Source organism: Grampus griseus (genome assembly GCF_964374135.1).
Source record: "Grampus griseus genome assembly, chromosome: 6".
Lineage (NCBI taxonomy): Eukaryota > Metazoa > Chordata > Mammalia > Artiodactyla > Delphinidae > Grampus > Grampus griseus.
The window spans coordinates 74,851,893-74,876,623 of record NC_139000.1 but is presented as its reverse complement, the minus strand read 5'-3'; the positions used below and the strand labels follow the sequence as shown (position 1 = coordinate 74,876,623).

Sequence of the window (24,731 nt, the reverse complement as noted above, 5' to 3'; positions counted from 1 at the left end):
TTCATTCAGCAAACATTCAGTGAAGTCGGCTCTGTTCCAGGCACCATCCTAGCTCCTGGGACCCCAGCAATGAAGATGGCATGGACTGCCTCATGTGGGGTCCTTCTGGGGCCCCCATTTTCCTCATGGCCTTCCTGTAGTGAATTGCCCTGCCAGGAGGAGTGCTTCATCCCCACAGAGGAGACATTAAACCTCCTTTCCCCCACTAATATCTCTCTGGTCCCTCTACTTTCTGTCCTGCCTGCCCTTCTGTACCTCCAACGTCTCTAGAGGTGGTCACAGCTGAAGAGGACGCATCTCTCAGGAGTGGATGGGAGAGCTGTTTCATTTCTTCCTTATCCTTGGTGAGGAGTCTTTGATTTTTCAACTAATAAGTCAGAAGACATCAGTAGGAAAAGAAAAATAAGAACTTTTCTTGCCAGTGTTGCTTAGTTACCTTGTCAACATTCCCTTGCAGCCCAGCTGAATGCTTTCTGCATATTTTTATAGTGCACATGTTTTATTGCTATAATTGATCTATTTAGCAGAAAATATGGAGAACACATGGAGCGCCTGTCAATTTTATGCTGTTTATTTGAATAAATGTATGCTGTTTACTTGAAATCTAAGAGAATTTTTCTCTTCACTGTCTTTTTCATTCCTAACCTGAGTAATACCGTGAAGGAATCCCATCATGATCCATGTTGGGGCATTTAATTTTGCAGCTAAAAAAGCAAAAGCCCATGAACTGATCTCAAAACTAGACAGCAAGCCGTGGACTTTTCAAAGGCAGGGCCCAAGTTTTAATTAACTTTGTGTCCTTGGTGCCTGGCCCTTTAGTGAAGGTTTATTGGTTGAATGAGCAGTTAGCTTCAAACATTTCTTAAGAACCAGCACTGTAGTGGGTGTTATTCATAACATAGAATTTGCTATAGTTTTTAGCCACGGGGCAAAGCTGGTGACTTGTTCTTTTCTTTCTGGAGACTGGACAAAGACAGAGAATAATGACAGTGCCGTTGCTAGTCCCACATTTTCTTTAGCCAAAGCAGCTTTTGTGCCTGAGGCTGCCATGGCAGGAGCAGCGGCCACAGTTCACCTGGCATTTATGACAAGGTCTTCGCTGGGAAGCTCCTGGGCTCTGGGGCTGTGCTCTCCAAATCAATGCAGATCAAGAGACCTGGTCATTGTCACTATCTGTCAAGGCAATTGCATTCAAAACACTGAGTCTCTCATTGTTTTTGTCACATACACGCAGGCACACTCAGCTGATAACTAGGTTTATGAAGCAAACTGTTGACAAAACAACAAACGGAAGTTTATTTAGTCATCCCCTTTCCCAGCCAGTAGGGCAGCCCACTAACCCGGTACTCCTTAAAGCATATACTTCTGAGATTTTGTTGAAATTCAGACTCAGGTTTACTAGGTTTCGGGAGAGGCCTGAGAGTCTGCATTTCTAGCAAGCTCTCTTAGTTAGATCAGGCCTTGATACTTAAAGTGTCATCCGTGGGCCAATAGATTTGGCATCACTTGGGAACTTGTTAGGCCCGCAGACTCTTAGGCGCCACTCCAGACCTACTGGACCAGAACCTGCATTTTAACAAGATCCCATGTTCACATTTGAGAAGCACTGCTCTAGCCATGTAATAAGCCTACAGTGTCAATTATGGGCAAGGGTCCTGCTGGGGCTCTGGGTTGAAAGTAAGGTTAGATGGATTTCTTTTTTTTTTTTTTAAACATCTTTATTGGAATATAATTGCTTTACAATGTTGTGTTAGTTTCTGCTGTATGACAAAGTGAATCAGCTATATGTATACATATATCCCCATATAGATGGATTTCATATAGTTGCCTTTTCATATAGTTGCCTTTTTACTTCAAAACTCTTTTGTGTACCTGCCTCAGTAGAGCATCTGACGCTCAGATAAAGACACGGACACATGCCTCTTTGTTCAGTCATTCAGTGGTGTGATGAATTTGTTTTTATCCATCCTGGAATGCCATTGTCTTTAAACACAGGGGCCCACTGACCAACCTATCCCTTCTCCAGAAAACTTTATTCTAGACAGAGAAGTTTGACCGGGAGAGACGTGTCTGAGCATGTTAGAATGATGAACACATTGGGGACAGCGTTAGGAGATGGGAGTTTCTGTTTCCTCATCTGTAAAATGGAGATAATAATACCACCTGTTCTAGCTTCCTTTACAGGCTTGTGAGGAGCTTTGACATCTACCTGTGAAGGGGCTTTGAAAACATAAGGATGTTCATGAGATTTTAAAGCAACTTTAGTGAGAAAAAAATCATATATATTTCAGTACTGGAGAGGTCTGGATTCAAAACTTAGCCTTACCATCTACTAATCTTGTGATTTCTGCAAAATTATTTCATATGATTGAGCCTCAATTTCTTTTTATATAAAACGGTCATAAAATCCTCCATCATGCAAAGTTGTAGTGAGGATTAAAATGTTAATAATATATGTAAAAATCCGGTGCATAGTAGAGTTTAATAAATGGTAGCCAAGAGCAGCACATTAAGGGACTTGGTTGAGAAATAATCTTACAAAGATGACTGTTCCCTCAGGTAAGCCTGTTATACAGGAGCAAAAAGGAAGAGTGACTTTAAAGCTGGTTAAAAGTTTGAATAAACACCCATCCATTTCAAGAGATTGATGTCTTGAAGTTTGTTTTCTAAGTATCTCTGGAAGAAAAATTCCCAAACCTCAAACAAGGTTTTTTTTACATTTAAATATTAGTGAGTACCAGCCGCTGGTGGGTTTTGGGATTAGGAGGATTTGCTATGATTATCTGTCTCATTCACACGCTCTCAACAGAGGTGCCAGAGGGACTTGGTAGTGTCCATGAGAGCCTGGCACTGGTACAGAGGAAGGTTTCCACTTTGGTGTCCGTGCACCCAGACATGCCAGGTCCCGGGGAAACAGCAGAATTAGTGATAACGAGGGTCGTGTAAGGTGATGAGATTGCTCTGAGCACCGTGGGAATTGATTGATGGTACCCTCATTATCAGAATAACAGAACAGCAAGTCTTATTTACTGGAGACATGAGGGGGTGGCTGTTGGGTAATTAAACATTTGCGATACAGAGGGACTTGTCTCTTTTAAGAGAAAATAAACGTTCTCGTCCTCCTTTCCCTATCTTCCCAACCTCTATCTTATATTTTTATTTTGGAAATGCTCTTTGAAGGCCCTCGGCTTTCTTAAGTCTCTTTTCAGGCAGGCTAAGCCTTTGGGATGGTATTCTTTTTTTTTTTTTTTTTTTTTTTGCGGTACGCGGGCCTCTCACTGTTGTGGCCTCTCCCGTTGCGGAGCACAGGCTCCGGACGCGCAGGCTCAGTGGCCATGGCTCACGGGCCCAGCCGCTCCTCGGCATGTGGGATCTTCCCGGACCGGGGCACGAACCCGTGTCGCCTGCATCGGCAGGCGGACTCTCAACCACTGCGCCACCAGGGAAGCCCCTGGGATGGTATTCTTTTGAAGAAGAGATTGCTACAGTGTGCAGAGTTTGTGTGGTGATAACCTTCCTGGTGATCTTCTGAAGTACCATGAATGTGATTTCACAGACAGCCAAAGGCAGGGTGTCACATGACCCGCTTTTCCGATCTCTTTGAGAGGGTGTGTACACTCGAGGCCAGGTGAGGAGGGACAAGAACACCTCACTGATAATATGGCCTTGCAGTGAAAACCTAATAGGAAGAAGGGTGGGCTTAAGAGGGAGGGAGGGAGCCGACCAAGGCTGCAGGGAGGCTGCAGGGAGTGGCCAGAAGAGGCATTCAGCTGAATAATCAGCAGTTCTGAGTGAAGCGCAGAGCCTGTGAGAGGCAGTCGGAATGTCTTAGCTGTTTTTGGTTTTTGTTTTGCCGGAATAACTTAAGGTTGAATGCATCACTGAGCTGTGTCTGAGTGTGGCGTAACAGAGGAGTGGATCAGTGGATCCTGCTTCAAGTCCGTTTTAACTGATGCCATGATGGACTCTTCTGACTCCGGCCACAGCTGTTGGCTCATTTTGCTAGGGTTTGACCCATGAATGGATCAGTGATCTCCTCTCTGTTTCCAGGCCACAGGACATCGTCTGCACTTCCAGCCAGTCGATACTTGTGGTCTTTGGGGAATACGTGGATAGAAGCTGTAGGTAAAGGGGCTTCATGAACCAGCAGGAGGGACAGGTTGAAGAGCATCACTTTTTAGAATGTAAGGCTACGTGGAAAGAGCATTTGCTAGCAATCAAAAAGTGAATTTCGATCCTAGCCGTGTCCCTACTCACTATGGGACCTTGTTCAGCAAGTAATTTTATCTCTTGGAGACCCAGGGATAATGATACCTACTACAAATCTACTACACCTATTCTGAATCTGCTATAAATCACACCAGAATTTTAAAAGGGTCAAATGAGGTGATGGAGAAGAGAGCACTTAAGACTTCAAAGCTGCCCTGTCCAGTATAGTAGCCACTAGCTTCATGTGGCTTTTTGGATTATTAATTAATTAAGTCAATCAATTATTTAATTAGAATGAAATAAAATGAAAAATTCAGTTTCTCAGTCACACTAGCCACCCTTTAAGTACTCAGTAGCCACATGTGGCTAGCGGGTACCATACTGGACAAAAAAGATGCAGAACATTTGCGTTATCACAGAAAGTTTTATCAGATAGTGCCTCAAAGCACTATTTAGGATGTAAAGGATGGCATGTTGTAAGGGTGATAAGTGCTGTCATAGTTAGGGGTTCTTAGAAAGAAACAACCCACTCAAGTTAGCTGGAGTAAAATGAGGTATTTGACTAATTCAAGAAAAATATATGTGTCCCAAGGGTTGGAAACACAACTAGGCTTCAAGAGGAAATGGAACCAGTTCCTATAAGGCTATCAAGAACAAAAGAAGCTACTCTCTCCCCACTGTCTCTCTTTCTCTTGTCTTCCTCTGCCTGTGGTCACTTGTGCCCTTGGCTCTGTTTCTCTGTCTGTGCATACGGCATCTTTCTTTCTCTCCTCTTCCTCCTTCACTTCTTCCCCCTCTTCTCCTCAACACCTCCCCCTTTCCTCCCTCCCCTCTCTGCAGACCAGCTTTCTCAACTGTATTACACATGGTCCAAATAGGGCTCAAGCAGACCCAATTTTGTAAAAAATTTGTTTAAGTATCATTGATTTACAATGTTGTATTAGTTTCTGGTGTACAGCAAAGTGATTCAGTTATACATGTATAATAGTTTGCATTTGTTAATCCCAAACTCCCAATCCCATCCCTCCTCCCCCTTGGCAACCACAAGTCTGCTGTCTATGTCTGTGAGTCTGTTTCTGTTTTGTAAATAAGTTCATTTGTGTCATATTTTAGATTCCACATATAAGTGATATCATATGGTATTTGTCTTTCTCTGTCTGACTGACTTCCGTTGGTACAATAAACTCCAGGTCCATCCATGTTGCTGCAAATGGCATTATTTCATTCTTTTTTATGGCTGAGTAATATTCCATTGTATATATGTGTATATGTATATATCACATTTTCTTTATCCATTCATCTGTCGATAGACATTTAGGTTGTTTCCGTGTCTCCATGTCTTGGCTATTGCAAATAGCGTCAGGCAGACCCAATTTTCATCACTTCTCAGGGATAAAGCCTAACAAAGGCTGGATCCTGATTCGAAATTCCCGGGGAAGCCTGCTGGGTGTGATAGCCACCCCTGCTCCAATCAGCTGTATCCAGGAGGATGGGGGTAGTGTCCTTATGCTTACTCAATAGGGGCAAGTGGCAGGGTGGGGCAGATGCTCTAAAAAGGAGCATATGGGGATGTGTCATTGACTAACATGCTCATCCTTAACACCTTGGAGCAGTCCATTGAAACTATGATCACACAGGGAAAAGTTCCAGAGATTTGATCAAGGCCATGAAGAAAAAGGGTGTGATACTTTTCCTCCTTTGGCTATTTGGTCATATGATTTGATCACCAATCCGGATTCTCAGGGGTTTGGCTTCACTTCCATGTCCTTATACCTGGATGGAAGTGGGCACAGTCAGAAGTGAGATGGAAGTCAGGTCTAAGCCTTTGTCATTTCTTAAATGCAAACCCTTTTCTCTCCTGCCTTTAGGAAGAAACATGAGGTTCCCCTGGAAATCATTCAAGAGGAAGATGGAAGGGGCTGTCTAAAAAGAGATTGAAAGCTGCAGACCGCAAGACTGGGGCCAGAGGGCTGGCAGTGGAAAACCCTGTTGGGTTGTGATCTCTCATTGAAAAGTACCAGTTGCCTTTTTGCTTCCTGCAGGGGGAAGGAAGAGAAGGAGAAGACCATGTCCATAGCCTTGAAGCAGGTGTTCAACAAGGACAAGACCTTCCGGCCGAAGAGGAAATTTGAACCTGGCACGCAGAGGTTTGAACTCCACAAACGGGCTCAGGCATCCCTCAACTCAGGCGTGGACCTGAGGGCAGCTGTGCAGCTACCCAGCGGGGAGGACCAGAACGACTGGGTGGCGGTGCACGTGGTGGACTTCTTCAATCGGATCAACCTCATCTACGGTACCATCTGTGAGTTCTGCACTGAGCGGACCTGCCCTGTGATGTCAGGGGGCCCCAAATACGAGTATCGGTGGCAGGATGACCTCAAGTACAAGAAGCCGACTGCACTGCCAGCCCCCCAGTACATGAACCTTCTCATGGATTGGATTGAAGTCCAGATCAACAATGAGGACATATTTCCAACGTGTGTGGGTAAGTCCATGACCAGCTTTCTGGTTATTTTGTCACTTCCCACCCAAGCTTGGAAGGTTTGCAGGGGCTTCTTCTGGGACTGCCTTTGAATGCCGGATAGCACCTATATCAGTGTTTCCCTAAATTCCATCACTCACATAGCAGCAATTTCCTTTTCCGGATCTAAGGACCTTATTGAAAAAAAAAATCATTCGTAGACCACTTAGAATTATTTTGTAGACCTAAATAGTGGGAAACACTGGCTTGATGAAAAGTTGGATTTGATCTTATTGGCTTCATTAGGATTAGACTCCGAACCCACCCAGAGCTCCTGGTAAAATTTTTAATTTGGAGCTAATTAACTAGCTAGTTACATTAACTCTGGTGCAATTATTGGTACTCATCTCTCAGGGTAAGAAATCCCAGTGTGAGAATCCGTGGATTTGTTTGGGAATCAAGCAAACAGGCAGTTAGCATTTTGGAGAAATAAGATCCTGGCATTCTTTTCTCCCCTCTCCAGATCATAGGTATTAATTTCAGTCTGTACTATTAACTCTGCACCCTTGTGTAGCTGCTAGACCAACCCGGACACCTGAAATGCAAATGCTTTTGTTTGCTTTGTGCTCTGAGCCATAAAATTCTTCAAGGGGAGAGACCAGACCTTTCCTATCTCTTATATTTCTTTATGCTGCTGATCATTGAATCTGCAAGCCTGGCAGGTTGAATTCAGAATTCAGTTTTTAGGGCCTTAGGTTCAATAAGGGTGAGCATTCTCTTCTTTGCACTGATGTACCTGTGATACCTAGCATGGTGCCCTGGAACCTTTTAGGCACTCAGGAACTATTTGTGGAATGGTTGAAAAAATACTTATGCTGCTGGAAAATATTATTGAAAAGCTCTGAGATAGTCGGGGTATTAAAAAAAAAAAGCGTTTGAAACACATTGGTGAAATCACCTTTAGATGGGGCATGTGTGTCCCCATGTGGCATATGGAAAGTTGAAGTGGGCTGTATGGAAGTAATTATGTTTATACCAGAAAAAAAAATGTATATAAATTGATTAGGGCAGTATGTCCATCTTGAAACGTTCAGCACACAAACCAAACTGCTCAGAATCCTCGTGTTGACTTGTCCAGTTTCCTCACATACTTTCTGCTGCCCTTGTTAGGGCAGGGACTGGGGTGTATGGCAGCACAACCCCCCTTGGTTGGCTCACCAGCATATGAGGAAGAAGGAAGGTTTCAGAAACTCCCCTGGCTGTATAATTGGCGCCTTGGAGGAGTAGCAGTTTCCTAGGTTCATGTCTTTTTGCACTTTCATTGACTGTCAGAGGCTTCTTCTGGAGCTGGGAGGAATTTGTCTTTTCCAAAAGCATTACAAGCAACTGCCAATGACTCTGCAGAACATACGACAGCAGTAAAGGTAAATAAATGTGGGCAAGGATCCCTCCTTGCTGCCCTTCCCCTTCTGTTTCTCTGACGCTTTGAACTCTGGGCACTTCTGTTCTCTCTGGCAGTTGTGGTTACCACATAGAGTTGCTGACCAGAAATAACATCACAGAGCCTGGTGTGTTACTTAAGAGTGAGGAAGCTTCTGGCCATCTCCCTGGAAAATAGAACATCATAGGTGATTTTAGACTTTGCTTGGAGGAAATCACTGCATGCCGCCAGATCCCCCAGAGCGATTGACTTTGCTTTCTTTTTCTAGATGGTTTCCTTAGGCATTCAGTGTGCTTGGGGAACACTCACCTGATCAGAATCCTCTATTTCAGCTCTTCCCAATCTGTGCCGCACGGTACAAAAGTGTTTTGGGAGCTCTTAATAGGTGCACTGTGATTTTCTTTTTTCTCCCATGGAAAAATAAATTTGGGAAATGCAGAGTGAAATTGATTTCTTTACTGCAGGACTTTAAATATACTAATGTGCATTATACATCTCCAAGAAAAGAATATGTTAGTAAGTAGTGTATCTTAATTTGAACCTGGTACCTTCTTCTTCTGTTCTTTTTTAATGGAACACTATTAGCATCTTTTGGGAAATGTTCATCTGTATAGAGTTGTCAAACTTTTCTTTGTATCAGAATTACTTGGACCTTCTTCTCAAAATGCAGATTCCTTGGTCCTCCCCCTCAACAACTAAATCAGAATCTCTTAGGTGAGGCCTAAGAATCTGTACTTTTGGTAAGCTCCTCCCACCCCTCTTGTTTATTGTAACCACCCAGAATGCTTTTCATCCTCCCCAGGAACAGTTTGTTTCTTACCTCTCCGGTTTTATCCATGTCATTCTCTCCTTTGGAAGCCCCTTCTAGTGAATTCTTATGCATGCTTTATACCATCTCAGACTTCCCTGGTGGTCCTGTGGTTAAGACTGCTCCGTGCTTCCAATGCAGGAGGCGCGAGTTCGATCCCTGGTTAGGGAACTAAGATCCCACATGCTGTGTGGCATGACCAAAAATTTTTTTTAAAAAATGAACTTTATACCATCTCCTCTGTGAAGACTGTCATCTTTTAGAATATAAACTCCTTCAAATTATAAAATATGTCTTATGCATTTGAATATCCCAGCACTAAGTCCAGTCCTGGTGCCTTATAAGTTGTTGGATGGATGGATGGATGGATGGATGGATGGATGGATGGAAAAATAATCTTTATAAAGTGTATGGTGCTGGTGATCAAAGTGAAGTTAAACAAATGTCTCTGAATCTCTTTATCACCATTCCTGGGTATTTCCCGTACCTTGCCTTCCACAGGGTTTAATTTTGTCTGTTTAACTTTTCCAAGGTTAAAATGTTAGGGGTCAGTAAAAACCACCACCATCCACCATCACCCTGAGGGTCTTCATTCGTATCCTGCTCACCTCTGCTATTTGTCCTCAGACAATAATACTGTTGCTGTCTTTGCAAGAACTTGCCTTTTGGGAGCCGCTTTCTCTATGAGAATTCATTTCCTCCTCTTCTTCCTCCCCCTGATTCCAGCCTACTTTCCTTCTTTTTGATCTTCGTGCTGCCATGAGTCATTATCATGGAAATGATCAAGATGTCTGTCAGGATAAAGTAAAAGAGGAATTCCCAGCCAACAGCAGACCCTGGGTGGATGAGAAATTTGGGAGTTCTGCTTCACATTACGGCGTTGAATCCTGGGCATATTTCTGTCTTCTTGCCTGGGAATTGAGAGGGTTTGAAACTTCCCCTCCTCCCCACTGTGATCCGAGGAACTAGAACCGGAAAATACAGACAGATGTGAAGGCTTCACCCTTAGTTAGGTATTAAAGGATATAAACAGCTGTTGATCTCTACCATTGAAACATGGAGGAAAGAAAAACTTTCATCTGTTTCTGGATTCTGGTTTAACTCGGATACCCGGGCTATTTCAGAAGTCGAGCCTTCTCAGTTGGGAGAATACCAAACAGATGTGGCTCCCTCGTGAACCAGAGTCTCCTCCAGTCTCCCTTGATCCTTCCCAGCTTCCTTTGTTAAAAAGCCAACAGATGTTCCTGCAAAAGTTCCCAAGACAGCAGTAACTTCAGAAGCAAGGGCCACCTCCTCTTTGATTGTATCTCTTTAGCCACTTTTAGAGGTAACGTTTGAAAAATAGAAAGCACAGCCACCCACTTTTTCAAATTCCATTGCCTGTCTAATTACAATAATTTTTATGTTCTAGCCCCCAGGTTCCCTGTTTTTCTGTTATATAATAGGACTTAAATCTCACATCTGACAGAAAAAAAGGAGTGGAAAACTTAGCGCTCCTCCAACTCATGTTTTTAAAAAGTCTTTGAGCAGGAGGAATTTAAAAAATAATGACATGATCTCACCTACCTCTATGGTTTTAGAATAAATGGGTGTCAGGGAAGGGGAGAGCAAGCAGAGGAAGCAAAGGAAGGGAGAGAAGCCAGGAGGGAACTCACATGTATTGAGTTTGCTAAGTGCCAGGCGCTATACATGCTACTGTTAATCTTTCTTAATTCTTATAATAACTGAATGAATTAAATATGCCATTTTACCAGTTAGGAAGCTGACATTTAAACAAGCAAAGCGTTTCCCAAGGTTGTACAGCTAATCAGTCATTTAGAAGTCAGGGTTTGAGCTCAAGTGGCCAAAAATCTATGCCCTTGTCACCCACTACCATTTATAGCATGAATCGGTATTCTACAAATTTCCTTCATGTGGTGAAAGGCTTCTCAATCATGGTTTTAGGAGGTTGTCTAGGGTGGGAAAAAATTCAGAAAAGCTGATTTTCGGTATAAATTTTAAAGAACTGATTCTTTTCTTTGTTTCTGTTTGCCCCTATTTTATTATTTTTTTTAAATAAGATTCTTTTTTAAAATAAATTTATTTATTTATTTATTTTTGGCTGTGTTGGGTCTTCGTTGCTGTACGTGGGCTTTCTCTAGTTGCGGTGAGCGGGGGCTACTCTTCGTTGTGGTACGCATGCTTCTCATTGCGGTGGCTTCTCTTGTTGTGGAGCACGGGCTCTAGGGGCATGGGCTTCAGTAGTTGCGGCACGTGGGCTTCAGTAGTTGTGGCTCGCGGGCTCTAGAGTGCAGGCTCAGTAGTTGTGGCGCACGGGCTTAGTTGCTCTGCAGCATGTAGGATCTTCCCGGACCAGGGCTTGAACCCTTGTCCCCTGCATTGGCAGGCGGATTCTTAACCACTGGGCCACCAGGGAAGCCCTGCCCCTATTTTAAATAATCACCCCTGAAATGCCTGAGGAGTGTGTCCATGAGACTACAGCTGAGTTTCATCCTCTCAAAATATTGTGGCAGGAAACATAAGGCTATAAAAATGTCCATAGGGATGAGCTTTTCAGACATGGGATGTTGGGGAACCGAGTCTATAATTAGCCTTTAAATTTTAACTTTTTTTTTCTATTGTCTCCCTCCTGGTTTTTTATTTTTATATAAATCTATGTAACACTGGTAAGACAGCATGTATGTCAACAAAATATATTTACAGTGTGGTAGGACTAGCCCTGGGCTTGTAGACAGAGACTAGCTCAGCTATTACAAGATACTGTGTGACATTGGTAAACACGTAACCTCTGAGCTTGCGTTTCTCTGTGTAAAGATTCTGATCTCACAGGACTGTTGTAAAGATTAAATGAGGCAGTGTGAGTAAAAACACCCAGCCCAGAGCCATAAGCCCCTATAAGAGGTGCTAAAAAACAAATGTGTGTCAGCTGCCTCTCTCTCTGCATACGTTTCTACTTAACTGTCAACCAAAACTCTTGGATCCCACTAGATGATTTCTGAACGGTATCCCCAGAAAAAAGCAAGACACATTGTAAGAGAATCAACATGATTTTTAAAAAATCGTTGCTGAATTGCTCTCTGATGGGGGTCATAAATACCTTCCAAGACTTTGGGAAATTTCAGTGTTTCTCTAGGAGCTAGACCAACTCCTGGTGTCAGGGATGAACACTTAACCCTTTGGACAGAAAGCTACTAGGAAGGATCGTTTTGCTTGGTTTTCAGAAGACTGAGTACTGAATGTGCCCACGTCCAGTGTCAGTCCGGCAAACCTCAGCAGAGACTGGGTGCAGGTTAGCTGGGGAAGAGGGGAGATAGCTTACTAGTCACATCTGACACAAGCCATTCATTAAAATCAGTGCTGGGTGAGCTGCCCTGGATTTGACCTCTCAAGAGGTTGGGGAAATAGTTCTCAGTGCCCAGGAATGAAGCCTCCAAGATCGCCTTTTGAACTGGCAAGTTTTTCTAAGACTCTGGAAACATGTTTTGCCTTTGGGATCTGATAAACTGGCCCCCTAAGAATTTACTCGTTGGGAAGGCATCATAATAAAGCTACAATTTTCTGAATACATACTACCCTCCACGCTTTACCTGCATCATATCGTTTAATCTGTAAAATAACCCCGTAAGGCAGGTATTATGAGGTCCATTTCGCAGATGAAAAAGATGAAGTAACGTGCCTAGGGTCACACAAGCAGAGCTAGGGTTCAGACCCAAAGTAGCCCAACTCTACAGGCTGTGCTCTCAGCTACTCCAACATCTTGTGTCTGTGATGTTCTTAGCTCAGAATCAACAATACCCTTGATTTACCCCTACCTGTTGCATCACATGTTAAATCTTCTTTAGGAAATGTCCTACGATAAACCCAGCATTCACAGGGAAGGATGTGAAAACAGACAGGGCGGTGCATCCGATGCAAACTGGGTCCTTACTGATGGGAACTCTTAAAGTTCTGCTCGCGGTAAGAACTTGCCTTCTCTAGATTCTGATGCTACCCTAGTGTGTTCAGTTGTCTATTCATGGAAACCATGCAGAAACAGCTGACTCCACTCTTCCTCAGCCCCGCTGGCCGCCGGCGAATTGATGGTCTTGTGGAGGGACACAGTCCCCTACTTCCACCTTGTTAACCCAATACTGCAGTGACTTGGTGGCTGAGTTAATAAGAACACTGGTAAATAACCACCCCACTCAACAAATCCCAAGAGATACCTCTGGAAAATGGTGAGGGCCACCAGTGTGCTAAGAAGCAGTAGAGAAAAGGAGTGGAGAGGGGAGCCCAGAGGGCCTAGAGACTGCCCTGTAAGTTAAGGCTAGTTACCTGCTGTCCCCACCTGCACTGAGGTCTCCATTACTCGTGCTGTGTAGTTTTAATGAGCCATATCTCAAATGACAAGTCGTTACATCTCAGCATCAGCTGGGAAGGGAACTGGGATATATGATACTCAGTGGAAAACAGAGATGAAAAATAAAGGCTGTAATGGGGGTTGGGGGGTATATGCTGCTTTCTCTCGGTTGGTGCTTGTGGACATGGTGCCCTACCTTAGTCAACGAAGGCTGCCTTGCGTAGGTCAGTGCTGCGTGGATAGGCAAGCCAGCTCAGCACCTAAGCCTTAGGGGATGTGGAAACGCATCCGGCAATGCAGTGGGATGGAGAAAAATGAGTTAACCAGAACTGTTGTCCAGAACAGACATGGAGTTGGAAGGAACAGTTGCATAAGCCACTTGAAGTGAGGATGAGATGCCCAAGAGCACGCTGGATTATCACTGACGTGCCAGCTGACATTTAAAGAGCACAGGTTTTTGTTTATCTGAGTAGGGCGTATCAGCACGGCCCTGACACCAGAGGCCTTCTCTCTCTGCCCTCCCCACCAGTCTCTGCCTCTCCTCTAGATAGAGAAGGTACCCTTAAACAGTGTCATTTTGAAGAGAGGTTGAGTTTTTGTCCTGCCCTAGATCTCCACGTGTGGAGAGTGAATCTCAAGCTTTTCTTTTAAAAGACCTTTGTAGGTTTTAGGACATGTAGTATCTGTTAAGGCCTCTGCATATAAGAACGTTTTGGTGTTTCATCTTAAAAAAACTCATGCTAAATTCATATTCTGAATGATAATTCTATCCATGTTTTCCTTCATGTAATCATGTCTTTCTCTTAAGTCTTCTGGTGAAATGGATGCTGTGGGAAGATGAGCCAGTTTGGGAAGGTGGGGTGTTGGTAAAAAGGATCAAAAGCATTAGTCTCTGTTAGACCTGAGTTTGAATCCCAGTTATCAACTTTTAGTAGAAAATTTTCACTCTCTGGGCCCGTTTGCTCATCTGTACAATGCATATAAAAGGATCTACTTCATAGGACTGTTGAGATAATTAAATAACGTGCTACATTTAAAATACTTAGCACAGTGTTGAGACAGAGACTAGGTATGCTTTCGATGTTATCCCCTCAGTATCACATGGTATCAGTGTGATGAATTAGACTCGTCAGGTGAATTAAGGTAAGAAAGGAAAGAAGGTAGGATGAAAACCCATACTTCTTTCAAGTATTTGGCTGTGGAGTCGATTCACATGCCCTTCATCTTCTGCTATATCTTATGGAACCTTTAGAAGAAATAGTAAGCATTCATGGGATGTTTAGCTTGGCCTTGACGGCTGGAACCAGGTGGGTCCCGGATGGAACTTGAGAAGATGTTCACATGAATAGCATATGAGGCCTGCACAAAGCCAATCCCACCTTCTTGTTTCTGCTACAGGGTGCAGCACCCAGCATAACGCTCTGCATCAAGTAGACACATGGTGAACTAATTACTACTACGTAAGTGTAAATTGATTGACTCATGCTATATAGTTCATATTACAGAACAGAAGCTTCCTGAAAATTGTGAGGCAGTTGAATTTCTGTCATTTGGCTGATATTTTCATTTCTCAGAGAGAATTTTAAAGACAGCTTGGCAAAGAATCCTTTTAGTGTGTGAATACCTCCTTAGTGATATGTCTAATTGATCTTTAGAGCAGGCCTTTGGAAGTTAAAATGTTTGTCTTCATGGAGAGACGAACTGGAGTTGTTAGTTCTCTCTCAGGGAAAGGAAACATTCTTCACATTAAGCAATAGGTTTTCAGTGTTTCTATATTGTCTGGCCCGGGATCCTAGGGCTGGAGAGCAGTGGTGAATTAAGGGAGAATCTCCAGTTGATAGTCAAGCGTTCATTCTGCCGTCACCCCCGGGATTCTGCCAGCAACAGCTGGCTCCTGCCTGGTTTCTGGGCCAGCTGAAGTGAGAGAGCCCTAATGCCTGGTGTGGCAGTACAGTGGAACCTCAGCATCTTAGGACCACCAAGAATTACTTGTGGGTGACCTCCTTCAACATTTCTTGGTCGCCTGGCCCAGCCAGGGAATCCTACCATGGCCTCCAGGAACAGAGGGAAGAAAGTTGTTGAACGTTGGGGATTTACGAGTTTCAGCCTTCAGATAAACCATTCATATTTCACCATCCCGAAGTGGGGGGTGGGGGCAAGCCTACAGCTGAGGGCATCTGTCTTTCTGTGTCTTTGAAAAGAAGTGTGAGCAAATATGTTAATGATATGTACCAGAGTCCCTGTGAGCAGTAACTGTCATAACACATGGACTGTGTTATGATGGCTTTATTTTGCTTTCTAAAAATAGTATACAGGTAAGGTTTCATCATCAGCCTGGGTTCAAATCTGTTCCTCTCATGGCTTTGGGACCTTGGGAAGCCCTGACCCTCTCTGAGCCTGTCTCCTCATGTGGAAAGTAGGGGTATTAATAGTTATACCCACTTTGTAATGTTGTGAGAATTAAGTGTCATAATGCACACAAGGCTCTTAGTGAGTTCCTGGTCGAGAATTAAGTGCTGAATACATTTGGGCTTTATTACTTTTCATGGTGATATAAAAAGGGAAGAGCACTGATTTATTGCAGTTTGTAATGCTTCATGACATAGGAGAATTTCTCCTGCAGTATTCGCTGTAAATTTCTTTTCCAACTGGAATAAAAATTGAGAAAAGCTATTGATCATGTCATAATTACAGTAGTTATCTTGGAAAAAGAATAATCTTTCACATCCATTAGAATGCCAGTTAATAATCAAGACTTGAATACCTCGCTGAGATCAACAGATTCCATATTTTATGTCAGGCAGTAATTCCGAAGTTTAAGTACAGTAATAATAATAACATTAGCTAACGTTTATTACCTATTCTGGGCCCAACAGCATGCGAGGTCTTTTATGTGTTTTTCTTTTTTTTTGGCCGCACTGTGCAGCTTGCGGGATCTTAGTTCCCCGACCAGGGACTGAACCTGGGCCCTGGAAGTGAAAGCACCGATTCCTAACCACTGGACTCTGAGGGCATTCCCTGTGTGTATGTTATTTCTAATCCCCAAAGCAGCCCCAGTCGACATTATCATTTTCCCTATTTTCAAATGAAGAAACTGAGGTAAGTTCCTTTCCCCAAAGTGTGGGGAGAGCTGAAATGTCAAAGTGGGATGGTGAGGTACCAGTGTAATCACAAGAGCTGCAAGCTCCTACTCCCTAGGATTGGACAGACCAAGTGAGGGGAGGAGATGACTAGCACCTGGGAGCTGGGGCTGTGCCGCAGGAGCTGGGAGCATGGCCTGTTCAGCAGAATTGGAACCAAGGAGAAGATGCAGCACTGCTGGAGGCCAAGGAGGACCATGGGAGAAATACCTGGGTGTCTGCTTCCCTCCTCCAGTCTCCTGCCGGGGTAAAGGGGCCTGGGAAACCTATGTAGGGAATGGATCTGAGAGCAAATAAGTGAATGACTGGCATATGGAGAAAACAGATAAATAACAAACGTATGAAATAATTTTAGGTAGTGATGAGTTCTGTAAAGACAACGTTGGGAAAGGGAATTGGGATGCTGTAAGATTTAAGTAAGATAGATGTAGAATAGTGGCCTCAAATTTTTTTGGCCTTTGAACTCCTTCATACTCTTAAACATTATTGAAAATTCTAAAGATCTTTTGTTTTATGTGGGTTATAGCTATCAATTGTTATCATATTAGAAATTAAAACTAGGGAAGTTTTAAAATATTTATTAATTCATTAAAAAATAATAAATGCACCACATATTAACATAAATAACATTTTAATGAGAAATAACTGTTTCCCAAAACAAACAAAAAAATGAGTAAGAAGAGTGGCATTGTTTTACTTTTTGCAAATCTATTTATTTATTTATTTATTTATTTTTAAAATTAATTAATTTGTTTTTTTGGCTGCGTTGGGTCTTCATTGCTGCGTGCGGGCTTTCTCTAGTTGCGGTGAGCGGGGACTGCTCTTCGTTGCGGTGCAAGAGCCTCTCATCATGGTGGCTTCTCTTGTTGCGGAGCACAGGCTCTAGGCACGTGGGCTTCAGTAGTTATGACATGTGGGCTCGGTGGTTGTGGCATATGGGCCTAGTTGCTCCGCGGCACGTGGGATCTTCCCAGACCAGGGCTCGAACCCGTGTCCCCTGCACTGGCAGGTGGATTCTTAACCACTGAGCCGCCAGGGAAGTCCCGGCAAATCTCTTTAATGTCTAAGTTCATAGAAAACAATTGGACTCTCTTATCTGCTTCTGCATTTCAATCTATGGTTCAAGTCCAGCTTTGCACAGATATGTAGTTGGGAAGGGGAGGACTTTGTGTACCTGTGAAAGGACCCCCAGGGACGCATACAATCCTTTGAGAACCACTGTTGTAGGTAAAGCAATGAGGAGGCCAGTCCTTTGTACCTAGTAGGCATTTGACGATTTTGGTTGAATGAACACAAATTAAGATTGCATTGAGGGTTTCACAGTGTCCCTTGTACAGCATTGTATCATGATTGTATCATTGGTGACATTGTGATAGTATAAGACAGTTAGACAAGATGATTCTTAGGGCACATTGATCGGTAGGACACATGTCTCTGTGGCATTTACCCAGCAGTACTGATGGCTTTTCACCTTAGTGTTCAGAGTCATGCAGGCGCCCTGTCACAGACTTTTGTAGGACCACCAAAAGAAAGATGGTAATTAGTCTCTGAAAAAAAAAACGCACCCTCTGATTTCCTTAACACTGTGACCACACTAACCTAATGAGCTAGTTCAGACTAGACTAGACTTAACTGGTGGTCCTTGATGTGTACATAGGAAGTATTTTAAAATTTGAGTGGAATTGCTGTGATATAATTATTGTGCTATACAATACAAGGTGGTAGACCACCACCAGTTACCTTGCAAATTTTATGCGGTACTATTTAAGTTAAGGAGAGCTTTCTGTCTGGGTGACAGAGGTTATGAGTTTCTTTTCACCATCACCTGATACATATTCTTATAGAATGCTGACATTAGCCAAGATCTAAGTAATAATGTAAGGTAGCTGTTACGAAAAAGAAAGCAAATGAATGATTTAGACAGTAGTTGCTCTTTTGGATTATCTGTGATTCTGCTCTTTCCATCAGTGTGAATAATTGAATTCAGCATTAACTGAGCTCCATGACAAGGGACACTGATGGAGATGACCACCCGTCAGCTTTAGATGGACATGGCCACATTGCTTCGACCCCCAATGGACAGATATAATTACCCTCCGTGGACAGACTAGTTTTTGAATGGGGTTTATACAACATCTTAGGCCAAATGAAATGTGTTTTTATTGCTGATTGTCAGAGGCAAATCTCATACCTGCCTTTCTGAGCAAATTATATCGTATCCTGCTTTGATATTATGCAGTTGATGTAATAATGATGTCTACCATTTACTGAGTATCTATAATATGTTAGGTGCATTACAACCACTTTAGAAAGGTGTTTTTTACCTCTTTTCCAAAGGAGGAAACTGAGTCTCAGAGAGGCCCAGGTCATATAGCTTATAAAGACCTGTAGCAAGTCTTTCTGACTCCACTGTGTTTTTTCCCTACACCAGGGACCTCTGAGATATCACATTCTAGGCATGTGCATGCATGTCTTTGCATAAACACAAAGACAGAAATATATTCAAAGACTGAGTGAGAGAGGAGAAAAACGAAAGGATAAATTGGAAGAAGGAAAACGTTTGACTTCTGTATGACACCAATGCATGAGACCTTTGCAGAAGAAATCCTGCCTGGATGAAATAAGATATTTCAAGTCATGGCTTTGTTCCTTTCTCATTGTGCCTTAAATATGTGGGTTTGACTCATGGTCTGCTGAAACTAGGGAGACTGTCACTGGGACAAACGCTCCCATTAATAAGGTGAGACAGAGACTTCCCTGGTGGCGCAGTGGTTAAGAATCCGCCTGCCAATGCAGGGGACATGGGTTTGAGCCCATGGTCCGGGAAGATCCCACATGCCCCAGAGTAACTAGGCCCATGCACCACAACTACTGAGCCTGCGCTCTAGAGCCTGCGAGCCACAGCTACGGAGCCTGCGTGCCACAACTACTGAAGTCCACGCACCTAGAGCCTGTGCTCCGCAACAAGAGAAGCCACCACAATGAGAAGCCCATGCACTGCAATGAAGAGTAGCCCCTGCTCGCCACAATTAGAGAAAGCCCATGCGTAGCCAAAAAAAAAAGAAATAAGGTGAGACAGATAAGGTGGTTCAATAATTTTCATGTGTGTAGTGAGGACTGATTGTGTGTGTGTGTGTGCCCAAGGTGAAAATCTCACTGGTTAGGAAGAAAAGAAGGAAAAAATAAAAGAATATGAGGGTATGCCTGCTAGCTACCTATAATGCCCTAGGGTTCCACATTGAGAAAATGAGCAGAACAATATAATTGTCTTCAACTTCTACCTTTCAGTCCAGTGTGCAGTCCCTCTGACCCTTTTTACTGCCTTCGCTTTCCACTCCTTGGTCTGTTAACCCTATTTCTCTCCTGTAACACCACGAGACCTAGGTCATAAGGTTGCTGTGAGGACTCAGTAATACATGGGGCTCGGCATGTCGAAAACGTTTGATTAATATCAGCTAACATGATTACTAACAATATTGTCAATACTGTATTTCTGCATAGTAGTTACTATGTTTTTTCTCCCATATGAGAAGCTGCACATACCAGTAAGTGATTGAGGCTCTCAGAAATTAGGACCCTGGAGGCCCTGAGCCCTCGACAGGCAGGGTCAGAGGCAGGTTTCTGGACTTGCTGCAGGGGTGGACTTTTCAGCCATGGTTTCTCTGCCATCCCTCAGACAGTTGACACTTTGGGGCCCATGAAATTGTTTTAGCTGTAAAACATGTTGACTCTTAAAATAGTCATGGAATCTGGCTGCCCTTATCAGTCTGTGATGACTCACAGGGTTGACTGGGCTCAATGTTGTTTCAGGTGCCACAGGTGTACATTTCACCTCTTCCCCGCCGTGTTCCCCAGCAGCTGGCCTTTGAGGAAGGCCCATGGGGCACTGTCGGCTCGCGAGAAATACGGCCAAATGTGGGGCTCAAGTTTTTCAGATAAAACAGTGTCACCTTTTCCAGGACAGTTTGAAAAGGGGATGTTATCAAAGTGAACCTTTTTTTTTTTTTTTTTTTTTTTTGCGGTACGCGGGCCTCTCACTGTTGTGGCCTCTCCCGTTGCAGAGCACAGGCTCCGGACGCGCAGGCTCAGCGGCCATGGCTCACGGGCCCAGCCGCTCTGCGGCATGTGGGATCTTCCCGGACCGGGGCACGAACCCGTGTCCCCTGCATTGGCAGGCGGACTCTCAACCACTGCGCCACCAGGGAAGCCCCAAAGTGAACCTTTTTAATGACCCAATAAATAGATCCATAAGGATGAGTTTCTTGAAAAAGCTACGTTTCAGAACTAGGTTCAGGGTTATAATGCAATAACTACTTATTAAGCATCTGCCTATTCCAAGTACTGTATTAAGGGGTGGGATACAAAGACTGACCTGCCTGGTCCTTGTGCCTGCCCCCTGGGGGCCCCTCCACACCCCTCAGAGTGCTCTGCTCCCACAGCTGGAGCGTTTAACCCCATCCACAGGCTCGTACCCACCAGAGGCTCTGACCTTCTTCACATGTTTTAGTGGCAAGATGGACTCTCCCAGTATTATTTATTGGGCCAACCCCATACCCCGAATTCCAAGACTGGGAAGTGGATTCTTACCTAGGGCTCTACCTGGTATCCCAATATTTGTAAACTGGTGTCCCACGTTGTCGCCCAGCTGTGCCGTATTAGAGTCTTACTTCTGGTGTCCAGACCAGGAACAGGGTCCCCACTATTTGATCCTAGCCCCTTCCATGCAGACCATTTGCCAGCCCCTAATTCCTCTTGCAGTCCCCCTCTTGCCCCAGCACCCTGCCATCTGCCAGGGCTCCCTGGGTTACCTCCTCCTGAGTTTGCCTCAAGCACCTGCCTCGTCTCCGTGGGTCTATCAGGGCTCCTCAACCTCCTGCCACTGAAGAGGGCCTCCTCCCACCAACGCAGCAGCACAAGTTCTGCAGCTGCAGCCTCCGGCTGGGAGGCTTTTAGCAGGGAGCAAGTGAGGGCTCCCAGACTCCAGCAGGAAGAGGGCTTTGAATCCCATTCCCTTCTAGCCACTAATGCCCTGAACTTACTGCTTAGGTGTTTTCTAAGGTTAATGGCCTGCTCCTTTGCCCAAGCTGAAGTGGCGTCAGAAGGCTGAGGGGCTAAGAGTCGGTGCCTTAAAAGCACCAACTTAAAAGAATTTTCAGTGCTCTTGGCTCTGTACACGGTTACTGCTAACTGCTGTCTATGGATGTGGCTTCTAAAAGGTAAACTGACTTGCATCACCATGTCTTAATGGTGTTGCAACTAAATAAGAAAAGGAGAATGCATCTGGTATATCTTTCATCTTATCAAGAGGCCCCTATTCATCTGGTCCAGCAGGCCATCTCCTTAATTTAAGAAACAGCCTTGTGACTTCTGTTCTTCCATAGCTTCTAGATGTGTTTTTATTTCCAGTAGGATTTAGCAGAGTCATTATCCCACGCTTTAAGAAGGCTCCGGACTAAAACTACCTCAATACATTTTTTTTTAATGACATAAGAAAACAGAAATCTTCTTTTTCCTTGGAGAGAAGCAGTTTCAAATATAAGACTGGCAGGTGTGTCCCTAAGGATGACTCTCACTTCTATTGCATAGATCACTGCTCATAAATAATGAGTGTGACAAATGTCAGATGCATCGGTGAATTTCAGAAGGAAGGCTCTGGTGACAATATTACGTACTTTGTAGCCGTTGAAGGGAGATGTTTATCAGAAATGAGCCTACTGGTTTTTTTTTCTTTTTAAGTGTCCATCAAACGGATCATATTCATCAATGATTAGTAAATAAATAGATCTCATGTTAATAAATAAACAGACTTGATAAGAGTTATGGCCCCTTAACTGGCTAATGTCCAGTAAAATGAGAGACTTGTCCCCTTGCTGGAGGTGAGGACTTGAAACTCACCAAAAAGGACTAAAGTCAACATATACCTTTTTAATTATGTAATAACCCCAAATCAAGTCAGATTTTTGAACAGCAAAACAATTTTATTTTTTCCTATAGTGGTCCTTGGTCTTCTAAGAGGTCTTAATGCCAAGAGGGCCAAAAGTATTTGGCCTATTTTTCACATAGCAGAGGGTCATTTTCTCAAAAACCATAAATCAGATCATGTTTATTGTCTGCGTTAAAAACCCCAATATTGGGCTTCCCTGGTGGCTCAGTGGTTGAGAGTCCACCTGCTGATGCAGGGGACGCCGGTTCGTGCCCCGGTCCGGGAAGATCCCACATGCCGCGGAGCGGCTGGGCCCGTGAGCCATGGCTGCTGAGCCTGCACGTCCGGACCCTGTGCTCCGCAACGGGAGAGGCCACAACAGTGAGAGGCCCGCGTACCGCAAAACAAACAAACAAACAAACAAAAACCCCGGATATCTCCCCACTGAAACCACAAAAAAGTCCTAAATCATTGCTTTGTGAGCAGGCTTCTGACCACCTCCTCTTGCACCATTTACCCTGCCCACTGGACTCCAGCCATCCTAGCTTTTCTTAACTTTATTTTCATTCTGAAATAATTTGTCTTATTCATTTATTCATTTATGTTGGTTAACAGGAATAAGAGAACCGATAATTCCTTACTAAAAATCAAATGATACAATGAAAACCATCACGATAAATCTGAAATATTACCTTTTTCTGTGGACCTGATTGCTTGAATGAACTTGTCTAATTCAACATGTATTTGTTTACTATGTACCCAGTAGTATCTTCAGTAAGCCAATCAGACAGTTGGCTAATGTCTACTGAATATTCACATGACAGTGTGCTAGTGTGCTAAACACTGGAACATGCCAGCAAAACAAGCATGACCTTCTCCTCGAGGAACTAAAAATCACATAGTGGAGGGAAACATTACAAAGGATGGAAGCTCCCTGAGTGCAGGAATCTCTCCCATTCTATTCTGCAACCCCAGTGCCTACAACAGTGCCTGGCACAAGCAGGGATTCTGTGTAAGTTGATGAATGAACGAGTGAAATGAATCATTACAAGTGTGAAAGTTTGGCAGAGGGAAATGCAGTGTGCCAAATATACAAAATACAAAGGCATACAGATACTCTCGAACACACATACGACATCTCTAACGGGGGAGCTGTTAGAGGGAGGGGGCATTTAAGATGGGACTGGAAGGGTGAGTGGGACTCAGCAAGGTGGAAAGGGCAGGGTAGGGAGGTGGTGTGGGCAGAAGGAGAGAGCAACACGTGCAAAGGCTCTGAGGTGAGAAAAGCCTGGTATCTCTGAAGAACTGAAAGAAGGGAAATGTGAGGGCTGCCCAGTGAGTGAGGCAGGAGTGACACGTGATGAGTTCACATAGGTAGTGGGGCCTTGGAGACCATGCAAGAAATCATGGAGGTCCCGAGAAGAGCTCTGGACTTCATTTTACTGATGTAGGAAGCCTCTGAAGTCAGCTGAGTGACGTGGTAAGACTCAAAATTTCAAAGTAGTGAACGAGGGAGGGGCAGAATGGATGTAGAGAAACCGGCCAGGAGCTCATTGCAGCGCTCCAGATGAGAGATGGTGAGGGCTTAAACGCAAGTGTGAGGTTATATGGATTGGAGAGGTGTAGGAGGGAGAATGGGTGATGGAGGCAAAGCAGGGAACAGGAGCAATAGAGGGTAACTCCTAGGTTTCTGGCTTGAACAACTAAGTAGAGCCATTTTCTGAGTGGAGAATGTTGGACGAGGAGTTTTGAGGGGCTGGGAAGTTTGGCTGAGTTGATTCTGAGGTGCCTCTGAGACATCCAAGTAGGAATATGGACCGGGCAAGTTGGATGTACAGGTCTGGAACTTAGGAAAGAGGTGAAGCAAGTAAAGGGTACTGAAGCTGTAGGTGTGGCTGAGATCACTTAGGGCGGGGAGTCTAAAGTCTAAAGAGCAAAGGTCTAGGACAGTGCCCTGAGGGACATCACACTCAGTGGTGGGGCATGTTGATAAAGGAGTCTGGGGAGAAGTCAGCGTTAGGAGGGAAATCCGGAGAGAGTGGTGTCACAGGAGCAGAGGAAAGAGAGTGCTGCAGAGAGTAGGGTGTTGAAAGGCTAAGTGAGTTCAGCACAGAAAAGACAAGCACTTCGTAGATCAACGTAGTGAGAGGCGCAGGCCACAGTCCAGGGGAGTCAGAAACACTTGTAAGGCAGCATTGTCCTCCCACAGACATTCAGATCTACGTCTGGGCCCACGGAGCCCAGCCAGCTCCCGTGATTCCTAGTTCCCAAAGCAGAGAAGGTCGGAGTCGACAAAAATTTAATCAGTCGATCTAAGAAAGAAATAGAAAATTGTATTGGAGCCCAATTTGGGGACTATAACCCAGGAACAGCTTCTCAGAAAGCCCCGAGAACTGTTCTGCCTGTTAGA

The 24,731-nt window shown here is 44.1% G+C and overlaps 1 protein-coding gene across 3 annotated transcripts in view; it reads left to right on the top strand.

Moving 5' to 3' along the window:
• Nucleotides 1–24,731, top strand: part of MOB3B (MOB kinase activator 3B) — a 209,376-nt gene that overhangs the window by 72,278 nt on the left and 112,367 nt on the right. For all 3 annotated transcript variants that reach the window (XM_082656522.1, XM_082656524.1, XM_082656523.1), the window contains exon 2: nucleotides 6,078–6,694. In XM_082656522.1, the coding sequence (XP_082512648.1) occupies nucleotides 6,277–6,694 (418 nt within the window). In that variant the 5' untranslated portion in view covers nucleotides 6,078–6,276. The remainder of the gene's footprint in view (nucleotides 1–6,077; nucleotides 6,695–24,731) is intronic.